Source organism: Eleutherodactylus coqui, chromosome 5, assembly GCF_035609145.1.
Source record: "Eleutherodactylus coqui strain aEleCoq1 chromosome 5, aEleCoq1.hap1, whole genome shotgun sequence".
In the NCBI taxonomy this organism is placed as follows: Eukaryota; Metazoa; Chordata; class Amphibia; order Anura; family Eleutherodactylidae; genus Eleutherodactylus; species Eleutherodactylus coqui.
Genome location: NC_089841.1, coordinates 46010877 through 46022667, shown reverse-complemented (window position 1 = coordinate 46022667; position 11791 = coordinate 46010877). Strand labels below are relative to the sequence as shown.

Here is an 11791-nt window from a genome sequence, read left to right as displayed (position 1 = left end):
TTTAGAAACATACCCATCGTGGCCCTAATATTATGTCTGGATGCACAACGGGACCCAAAACTAAAGGAGAAGCCGGTGGCTTTCAGAACAGACATTTTACTTGAAGGTGATTTAGGCCCCATTGCCCCCTTGTAGAGCCCTTGAGCAGCCAAAACGATGGAGAACCCCCACAAATGACCCCATTTTGAAAACCAGACTCCTTAACAAATTCATCAAGGGGTGTACTGCGTATTTTGACACCACCGTTTTTGAATTAATTTAAGGAAAGCAGCAGGAAAAAAATTAAGATTTTCATTTTTTGGCAATGGTGTCATTTTAAAAACAGTTTTTTTTGTACAGCACACATATGAATGAAGACGACTTTCACTCCAAAATGGATCTCCCCTGTTTCTTCCGTGTTCAGAAACATACCCATTGTGGCCCTAATCTTATGTCCGTATGCACAACGGGGCCCAACCCGAAAGGAGCATTACATTTCAACTGTCTTTTAACTTTGGATTGGATAATAGCGATCACGTGACCAGAGACCACTCACCGCTGTCTTTTGTCAGTGCTCCAGGCTCTCGGCTACTTTTAGTAGCCAGGACAAGATTTTACATTTCCTGGGCCCCCCAGTTTCTGCACTTGCGTCCGACATTTTGGTGACAGGTGCATGCGCTGAACCTAGGAAAAGATCCGCAGATAAGGATCTCATCGGGGGACGTCGCCAGAGGCCTTAGTAAGTTATTTCAGCTTTCCTCATGGATAGGATCCGTGACAGGAGGTGAAACTTTAGCTTTTTTTAACTTTTACGTGATTGCTGTTAGCCATTGCATAACGGCGATCACGTGACCAAGAACAGTGTACTGCAGCCCCCGTGAGATCTCCAGGCTTGGCTACATTTGGTAGCCAAGAGCAGGGAGATTCTAAATTACCCCGGGAACCCGCAGCTTTTTGGCATGCATCCGCCATTTTGGCAATGGACGCCTGCGTAGAAGCCTGCGTAAGGTCCACAGATAAATCCGGGGGCCTTAGGTATTTTATTTCATCTCCCCTCAAGGATATGATCCATGAAGGCAGGTGAAACTTAAACTTTTTTTTCTACACTTTTTTTTACTTTAAATGATCCAATCGTTAACAGCGACCAGGAAGCTCATACATCTCTCTGCTCTCAGCTACATATGATAGCTGGGAGCAGAGGGATTTTAAATTTCCCAGGGTATTTATATTCAGCTTATCTGTTACTAGTGTTTGCATTGTGGCTGCTGCATGCTGTGTATTCTGGCTCTGTGTGTCCTGTTGTTCAGTCCCTGTCATGTGGCATGTGAATGTGTCCTGTTCTGGAGTGTGGCTTCTAGGATCAGCTAGGGCCTAGATCCGAAGACTGCTGGGCTGCCCTTATTGGGGCAATGTTACCGCTTAGGTAGGGTCAGGTCAACCTCCCAGTAGCACAGGGTCAGTTGCCTAAAACCCGTCTGCATACCCAGTCCACTTTGGTCACGATCGAGTGGGACCTGTGCTTAGTTGCCCACACGATCGTAACAGTTCCCTTCATACTCCTTACATTTTCACCTCAACTATTCCTCGTTTTGTTCTTATGCAATCATCAGAACAGTCTTACCTCAGATTTCCAAAGGTATTCTGCATCATAGATATCTTACCGAAGATGTATAGTGAGGAAAAAGAGGCTTCATCTACTGGTCTTCCCATTGCAGATCACTGGTCAAACTCAGAGGCCATCAGACATAGGTAAAAACACGGGTCATAGGCAGGGCCCAGAGATTATAAGTAATTTGCAGAGCATAGAGCCAAAGGCAAAGCCACAAAGGTTTTTAGCTATAAAGTAAAAACACAAAGGCTGTAGGCCAAAAAGCTAAATCCAAATGCAAAGGCCAGAAAGGCTATTGGACTATAAGATAAAAGCATAAAGGCTATTAGGCAAAGTCACAAATGCCATAGGCCAAGCACCAAGGCTGTAAGGCCCTGGCTTTGGTATTGAATGCGCGTAGAGCCATCTCCTAATATAGTTTTTGTAGCGTTAAGGCAATCCAATCCCTTATTGCAGGGTAATTCTACCCTTGCCTGGCTGGAGATCCTCTCTGAAAGCCCTCATTTCTTCTCCCAGCTCCTCTACTCCAAGCAGTGGTAATATTAGGTGTTGTCCAGATTAGTACACACCTGAACGCCATCTGTTGATAGAAGCACCAGATAGAACAGAAGGTCTCATACCACAAACCTCCAGGCCAGGTACAGCAACACAAGAGTATACCACCACTGAAGGGTTCTCCCGTAACTATAGGGGAAGGAACTCATGAGCTAGACAACAGAACTTTCCTTCTTAACCTCCAGAGACAGAGGAGGCCAGCATCTGCTGCAGGAGACAAGAGTATTATTCCCGGTTTTTCCAGTGGATCCTAGTGGAGACTTACGCCGGTCAGGTAACCTTTCATGCCATCGAGTTTGATAGCGAGGCGCTGCAGTCTGCCATCTTTAGAGATCTGGAGAAATCCTTGAAAGAGCAGAGGAAGCTAAGTTACCTCCTCCAACCTGTCCCATGGACAGGAAATTGATTGAGGAGGTGAAGGGTGGTCTCACCTTAAAAGAGATCTGGGAGGTTCTTGTTTTCTGTTTGGACGGGAGGAGGCCTCTCATGGGTGCTGTCATGGGTGTAAGGCAAAACTATGGCTATCGCTGCTGGATTCTGTGGTACTTGCTGGGAACTTTGGGACTTACTAATAAAATGTGTTGTTGAGACTATGACATGCTGAACTCTTTACTTCTCAAGACTCCAGACCAGGGTTCCATAGAAGCAATCAAGATGAGTCCTATGTGGCCCTTGGAAAGAGAGGCCCTATTCCAGATTGGTCGTGTGCTATTTGTGAGAAGTAGTCGAGGGTTATGAGCTGCAAAAATTCAACTATGATTTACAAAGGTTTTCTGTCTGTTCTCTGAGCACAGCAGTGGCAGTAGCCTAAGCGAGAGACAAGCAGTCGTAGCTTCTAATTATGTATCAGTCAATGTGCGCCATCCTGTGGAATATGTGCACACTACACTGTAATCACATTCTGGCATAGTAATACTGATGATGTATGTCACTTGATTCACATAGCAGATCATGAATTGCCTGCAGTACTGACCATGGTGTTTTTGAAGTGGCTAGACTCTTAAACACCAATGACTTAGACCAGGCATGGCCATAATCTTTCGAATATACTTTATTACCCAAAATCTACACTGCAGTCACATGACTCTGCCTCTCTGCGTTTTTGAGACTTCCGTTGGCTTTCAGTTCCTACTGAGGCCTCTTCTCTTCCAGCCAGGTTCGTCACTGGTGATGTCACATATTGTATATTGCCTGGTCAGATATGTGGGGACTGATAACTTGCCAGGCATGTGCAGTATCTTCCTGACTCTGCACAGACATCTACAGGTCTGTACCTACTGTGTTAATCTGTCATGAACTCTGCAGGAACAGGAAACTGATGCGCCAGATGTTAATGAAAACTGGTGGCCAGTTTGAATTCCAAGAACAAAACGTAATTTGTGAAAATTGCACTGAAAGATACTTGGAGATATCTGTGTACTTTTGAGTATTTGGGAACATATGGAGATTTAAAATAAAAATGTTATTAGAAGTTGGAAGTAGAAAACCCATTTCATACCCCACCCTTTTAGTGAATTCTGGATCAATATCAGGAATCCTCTATTCAGGATGCTCATCTCTTGCCTGGAGTGTAGAGTGGTTATAAAGAGCCCCTCTCTCTCTGGAGGACAAATTCTGTTGTGTATTGCACAGACAAACAATTAATATGAATGGAAAATGTGTGATGCGGCGACCGAGGTACGAGGGAAAAATAATAGAGACCACACACAGTTAGTTTTGAATACCTCAATCACTGTGAAGGGCAGTAACTGGAACTTTAGGTCTTCAATGCAAACTTCGCACCAGTGCAGGAAGAACAGTTCAGAAAGGTCGGGGAGGAGAACACAGGATGACACCAGGCGTACAGTCCTAGTTATCTGTATGTCTCCACTCCTGGACACACACACTGCGGGACACAGGATGACACTGTGCCTATAGTCCTAGTTATCTGTATGACTCTGCTCCTGGACACAAACACTTCAGGACACAGGTTGACACCGGGCCTACAGTCCTAGTTATCTGTATGACTCCACTTCTGGATACACATACTCCGGGACACAGGATGACACCGGACCTACAGTCCTAGTTATCTGTATGACTCCTTTCCTGGACACACACACTCCGGGACACAGGATGACACCGGGCCTACAGGCTAAGTTATCTGTTATAACTCCGCTCCTGGACACACACACCAGAGGAAGACAAAACACTCCGCTGACACTCACTTGCGATTAGGAGCTTGAACACTGCACGGGGGAGCTGCAGGAAAATGAAACACTCTCAAGGTTTCCCCACAGATTAAAGCTGAATGCTGGCAGTCACTTTGTGATCTACTTATTGTCAAGGGATCCCTTTAACAAGTAGGGATTGTCCAAAGTTGAAAACCTGTTTAATGTTGTGCTTTTAATTTTTCATACAATAAATTGGATGTTGTGTCCAGGTAGATGATGATTTTTTTGATGCCTGATCTTATGAGCACTTCTCTTCAGGGCACTGGAAAGGAATTGGAACTACTATCACAGATGTTCATTGTAACCAATATTGTAGCCATATTTACACCTCAGTCTTCCCTAGGTACTACGCCTGAATACACCCCAGTTAATTTGATAAAGCCCAAGTGACATAAACTCTTGGTCCTGCCCTATAACCCCACGCCATAGTAAATTGCTAACAAAGCTCCTGCAATCTAGCAGGTTACGTTCTCTGCTGTCAGAGTTAGCCGATGACCTGAGGGAGAAGTTAGGAGTGATCTTTAACCACTCCCGCTTTCTCTTTTACAGAATACACAGTGCTCAGTGATTGTTATATAGAGGATACAGGAAGTGGCACTGCCAATCCCTCTATTGGACCCGGCCATCAGGTAATTACCGGTGACTCTCGGAATGGCAGAGCTGCTGAGTTCTAGGAGACGCAAATCAGCTCTGCCAGTGATTAATGTCACTATAGTGGGTTGCTTTTCCCTTTAACTAGGGGCTCCTATGGAAGCCCCAGCTACAGTGGAAACAGTGAAATAAAAAAAAAATATATATATATATAAAGAGGAAAGCCCTCACTGACTGACTCACTGACTGACTCACCACTAATTCTGTCACTTCCTGATGTCGTAGAAACATGAAATTTGGCACAAGCATAGATTATGTCCAAAATGGGAAAAGTTAATGGGTCCCAAACTCGATTATTCAATTCTAGTGCAATAGAATTAGCTTCAAAATTTTACGAACGGAATCTAATTCTCTCACTTCCCGGTGGCATAAAAACTTGAAATTTGGCACGGGCATTGATTATGTCATAAATAGGAAAAGTTAATGGGTCCCAACTTGATTATTCAATTCTAAGCCCAAAAGAATTAGCATCCAAATTTTACGTACAGAATCTAATTCTCTTACTTCCTGATGTCATTTTATATAAAGGAAATGTCGCATGGTTACCTCCACATGGTGTTTTTCTGGGTAACGCAGAGAACCATGCAAAATGGTGAACATATGTTTTTCCTGGTATTTCTAAAGTAACCACGACTTCATAAGATTTTCCGTGTGAACACCAGATAAACACCAGTACCAAATTAACTCGGGCGAAGCCGGCTATATCAGCTAGTAAATAAATAAAAGACAGTGTGAATGTCCCCCAGAGGTATGATATGACATCATAGGGGAAAAAAGATATATTAAATCAGTCTTTTTTCTTTTACTTTTTTTATACAATTACCCCTAACAAAACAAACAAGCTGGAAAAAATTTCAGTAAAAAAAGATGTTAAAAACAGCCCTATAGGTCACAAAAATTAAAATAAAAAAAGCGCAGCAAAAGCAATTTTCTAGGCCAGGTAAAGAAAAATAGGGACCATAAAACCACCACATGGGTAAGATCATTTAAAAGTGTCTGGTCCTTTAAGACTAAAAAACTCTGGTCTTTAAGGGTTGACAGGTCCATTCATACTCACCAGTTATCATCTTGCTCCCGAAGATTCATGTGCTGTATTGAGAAATTCAGGGTACACTGTACTGCCCCATAATCTGGAATCTATAGGTGTGAAGTAGCTCTACCCCCAAATAATAACAGCCACACTGACACTATACTGTGACTGAAAAACACCACAATAACAGAAGGGAATATTAATACTATATAGTATGTAGACTACATACGCTGAGCATATAGTGGTCAGATACCTGGACAAATTCATAAAATACTGATCAGAGGCAGAATAAACAACAACCTCAAGTAATAACAGGTGGCATCTTCTTGCTGGAAAGATTTTCTTATCTCGTCTTCTCCATCTGGCTCAGACCACCATGACGACTTCTTCCAGCTATCTCTACAGGCTTTAAAACACAGACATCTTTGACTCCAGGTCTCTCCAGCGCATCCCCACCCTATTCAAAACCTTGCCCTATCCCGTTACCCTATTTAGTAGTGCCATTCTACTGTTACCACCATCACAGTATCCCTCTCATGTACCGCTCACAACTCATCACACTTGCCTCTCATTGTTGTCTTCCCCACTCACATCAACACAATGTCCAAGGTCCCTCCTCCGGCTGGCACAGAATGCTCAGTGTCTACCAACTGTGACGACTTGCCGGTGGTGATCTGTGAGAGATATAGTGTCTGCTGACTCACATGTTGCCACTCATTGCTTCCATGTCGACCTGCAGTACTCTCTGCAGTTTACGGCCTCCTGGGGTAGCGCAATATAGGTATGTGGAGGAGAGAGAACCATTGCTTCCTGTACATCATATTCCTCTGTGTGCTCATGCCGGCAGTAGTCCCCTCCCCATGGTGCTGAAGTAAGATGCCACTTGGCGGGAAGCAGAGTTGGCAACAAATTAGAAGAAAACAAAAAACTGTTAGTGGGTTGTGGCCCACCACCACCGCCCTGGGCACTGGCCCCTTCTGTGCCTAGTGACAAATACAGACCCGCCTGTCAAACACACTTGCACAGTACCGCCCACATTCAGTTCTTTCCATCAGGTATATTACAGACAGTCAGGGCAGATATGGGTTAAGTGAAGATTTTATTACATTTTTTTAATTCTGTTTTTGCTTCTCCACTGAGCATATGCATAGTAGTACACTGATAAAGACAGAACCGGAAATTAATAAGACAATGTCCAGGAGATGGTGCTAGCACCAGGGCTGGTGGTAAGAATAAGGACGGAGGTGGTCGCCTCCACCTGACTGGATGATTTACTCCACCCATCGCACCAACTGCTGGGAGAAATCGGTTGTGATTTAGTGATGATGCTTCATCGCTGACGGTTTGCATCTGTGGATATAAATCAGTGCGGGTCAGCACTCACATAATAGATACAAAAGGTTCTTTAACCCCGTGGTGACACAATGATTTTTTTCGTGAATTTTCAGCTCCACTTGTCAAGAAAATGTAAGTGTTGCGCACTCACAGAAAATGGCCGTTACTTACTGGGTGAGGAGCGCATATAGATGCATCCTCTCACCATGCAAGTAGCGGACTACCAAATGGAGGAGGCAATAACACCTGTGAGGGCACCGATGAGACAACCACTCACACTGCCTCCTGATAATGAGGGGGGTGGATGCTTGGTGTATACTCCCACACATAGTGGATACAAGGTGCCAGACCATTCTGATATATGTAGTTCACCATGCAGACCAGCAACCTATTAATGACGCCATGATAATTCGGCGGGTTGCCCTGCATTTCCAACAGTGAACCACATTGGTACTGCCACCCTGGGCTCCCCCTGGAGTCTTAATGCCACACTGCATGTGAATGATAGATAATAAATGCAAGGCATTGGTTGGATGTTGGCCAAGATACATGAGCCCACTAACCACTTCACGGTTCCTTGGGTTGTAGTGGGTCCCTACACTAATATAAATGCATCACAGAAGGGGAAATAAAAAATTAAAAACAATCACAGAAAACAGGAGTTACTTACTGAGTGAGGAGTACATATAGATGCATCCTCCTCTCACCATGAGGGTAGCTGACTACCACTCACACTGCCTCCTGATAATGAGGGGGGTGGCTGCTTGGCGTATACTCCCAAACATAGTACATGGTGAGAGGAAGAGCGGTGAGTTGCGGGAGTGAGCAGGGGGGAGCCAGGGGGGGGGAAGAGATCTCCCCTCCTTTCCTCCCCGCTCTCCCCCACCACTCCTCGCCCCCTGCCAGCACCCGAATCTTTTCTTCTGAGCGGGCAGGTACTCGCTAAGGGCAATACTCGCTCGAGTAATTGCCCTTAGCGAGTATGCTGGCTCATCTCTAATATTTACCCATAGTGGCCCCCACCCCGTTATGTACTTGAACTATAGTTTTCTTGCTCTTGGAATAACTACACAACAATAGTTATGCTAAATATGTTTTATTAAAGTTTTGATTTATTTATACAAACATTCAAGAGAGAAAAAAAAATTGAAAAATCATCCTATTGCGGGTCGTGTAGGATCGCAACACTAACTTAAAGATTTAGCAAAAAACAGGTGTCATTGCAACCAAAGCAGCAAACATCTCCCCTATGACTCCTCCTGGCACGTCTGTAGTGACTGCACAAATAGAATGTAAAATATGACATTTTGATGCGGCACCAGATCTTCCGGTCTGACACTTCTGCGTGTTCACAATAACGAATGCAAATCTCAAACCTCATTTTTGCAGAAAACCATAAAACAGAAATTAAAATCTTTGGAGTTAAGTAAAAAGCAGGGGGTCTAGGTAGGAAAGGAGAGAAAAAGAAAAAAAGGAGGACTATAAGAGAAAGTAGGCATACTCCGTAAAGAAGGGGGTAGACCCCTCTGACACGGCCCGTTTGCAGCCATCTCTCTCCTTCCTTCGTCCCATCTAAATCGTACACAACAATAGTTGGTTAGGAATACATCTAATATGCGGGTCGCAGAGAAATAGTCAAAAGTTAGAATTGGGACGCATACTGTGTTCCATGGATCCATAAAGTTATTACACTTTGAATAGATCTGAAGCATGCGCAGTAGCTGGAACGCACAGGGCATTCCTAGTGACGCCACGATGTATCCACCTGATGCATGCGCTCGCGATGGAATGCATGCAGCGTTCCACGTGGCATGCATGACGGCCCTCACTATGACGCCATCATGTGACATCTATCCCCTGTACCCGGCGTTCCGGTGCGGTCATGCTGCTTGATCACAAGCTGAAGGAGTTAATGACTTTGGGGTGACCTTTAACCCTTTTTGTATATGTGTATTTGTGTGCATGTTACCCATGTTTGAGAAAGGCGCCATTTTGAGCACAGAAACGCGTTGCACCGTTGTTTGTAGCCGGTTAGTGGGTGAGCGTTCCCTCTACCCATGTCGTGGCGATTGTTTTAGTTATCCTGTGTTGTTGTGTTTTTTACTCTTTATTCCCTGACTGGGGTAATAAATAACTTGTAACAGTAAGAGGTTGGAGGCGCAGAGGCTTTTTTCTGCATAGGCAGTTTTTTCTTCTTCTTTGAATGACTAGAGTACAAGAGGGGCAGCGACGCCTCTCTTGAGCGATACAATATTTTATGTGCTAATCACTAAGAACTTTAGAAGGGAGTCAGGAAGGATTTTTTTTCCCTAAATGGGGGAAATTGGCTTCTACTTCCTTGTTTTTTTTGCCTTCCTCTGGATCAACATCGGGGGGGTAGTAGGCTGAACTCTTACTATGTTGGGTCCTCCAGTTCCTAAATATATTCTCTCCATTACCTGCACATAACGGAAATAAAAAGTGTACTGTCTGGTTGGCAGCTCACCTCTCCTACTCATCCGGGCTCTCCTCTGTTTTTGCAGTGATACAATCCAGTCCTTTACCTTCTTCTCACAATGATTGTAGACTATTCTAAGGATGAGAAGGGACACAATGAGGCCGGTGATGAATAAGGCGACGTCCAGCAGATAGCGCTGGTAAATGGGCTGCTGGTAAGAATAAGGACGGAGGTGGTCGCCTCCACCGGACTGGATGATGTGCTCCACCCATCGCACCAACTGCTGGTCGGGAGGAAATGGCTGAGATTTCCTGATGACGCTCTGCTTCATTGCTGACTTCTTGTATCTGTGGATATAAAATCAGTGGGGGAGGCAAAGTATAAGGAATATGAAGACCTAATAAGGAAGCTCTTTTCATAGTTACCCTAGGTTACGTTAACACGTGCTGGAAATTCCATGGTAAAAATCGCATCACAATCTTCATCGATTTTGACACGGAATTTAGCACAGATCTGCAGCAGACGTCACCCATTCAGGGCGCATTCAGATGACCGTATATCGGCCGGGTATTCACGCCGAACGATATATGGCGTCTCTCTCTCTCTCTCTCTCTCTCTCTGCAGGGGAGGAGGCTGGAAGAGCCGGGAGCTGTGCTCTGAGCTCCCGCCCCCTCTCTGCCTCTTCTCCACCCCCTCTCCGCCCCTCTCCACCCCCTCTCCACCCCTCTGCACTATTTGCAATGAGAGGAGGCGGTACGGCGGTGGGTCTAAGTTCTGGTAATTAGCTCCACCCCATCCCGCCTCCTCTTATTGCAAATAGTGCAGAGGGGCGGAGAGTGGGTGGAGGGTTGTCGGAGAGGGAGCTCAGTTCCTGCTCCTGGCTCTTCCAGCCTCCTCCCCCTGCAGAGAAGGATGCCGTATATCGGCCGGCGTGAATACTCGGCCGATATACGGTCGTCTGAATTAGTTTTTAGTATTTAAATGAACAGGAGATGACATTTATGTTAGAGGTGAACAAGATTTGGCTGAATCGAAACGCGTCCTTCTTTGTTTCATGAGCACAATTCTTGAATAAAGCAGTTGTAATATATACTCGCAGTACGTCCATATTCCTCCAAACAAGTTTATTGCAAGCCAAGTGTAACCACCGGGACCGAGTGGCAGGACGTGAGTATATATCTGCATCATGCACAGGATACATACGAGCTTTGGTCAGCAGTAGAGAGGTGAGATACTTAAATTAAATGGACATTCATAGTAAACTTTTCGGTTGTGGATTTTCCACAGCGTTTCCACTGAAGAAAATCCTCAACATTTTGCCAATGTGTGAACGTACGCTAAAAGAGTTTTTGCTACCGCACTGTTACAACCTGCTGGTAGGTTTGTTAAATGCAACTTCTTTCTTCTCCTCCGGCTCCTCGGCTGTGTCTGACAGATGAGAACCCGGCCTGCTTCTGCTTGATTACAGGAGCAGAGGCTTTAATCCAGCGCTGTATTTTTGCTATCGTCCGGAATTAACCCCTTAGTGACGGAGCTTTTTTGCTTTTTTCCATTTTTGTTTTTTCCTACTCCCTTTTAAAAAATCGTAGCTCCTTTATTTATCCATCGACGTCGCTGTATGTGGGCTTGTTTTTTGCGTGATGAGTTGTATTTTTCAATGGCACTATTTATTGTACCATATAATTTACTGAAAAACTTTTAAAAAATTCTTAGCGGAGAGAAATGGAAAAAAAAGGACATTCCACCATCTTTCGGTGCGTCCTGTTTCTACAGCACACAAATTGCAACAAAAATGACCTGATATTTTTATTCTATGGGTCAGTACGATTACTACGATACCAAACTTGTATAGTATTTTTTTTGCTGTAGTACTTTTATTTTTTTTTTAAGATATTTAATTTTTTTCAATTATTTTCTGCGGTCATTTTGTGCGCGCAATACCTTTTTTATTTTTTCGTTGACGTAGTTGAGCAAGGGCTCATTTT

General features: G+C 44.4%; 1 protein-coding gene across 2 annotated transcripts in view; it reads right to left on the bottom strand.

Moving 5' to 3' along the window:
* Window positions 1-7147: 7147 nt before the first annotated feature.
* LOC136627388 (UDP-glucuronosyltransferase 3A1-like) overlaps window positions 7148-11791 on the bottom strand; it is a 32099-nt gene continuing 27455 nt past the window's right edge. Inside the window, exons 7-8 of one of the 2 annotated variants that reach the window (XM_066602435.1) lie at window positions 9855-10153; window positions 7148-7384 (exon numbers count right to left, since the gene is read on the bottom strand). In XM_066602435.1, coding sequence (XP_066458532.1) covers window positions 7365-7384; window positions 9855-10153 — 319 coding nt within the window. In that variant the 3' untranslated portion in view covers window positions 7148-7364. Of the gene's footprint in view, window positions 7385-8468; window positions 10154-11791 lie in introns of those variants that run through there. The other variant, XM_066602434.1, reaches the window with a different exon arrangement.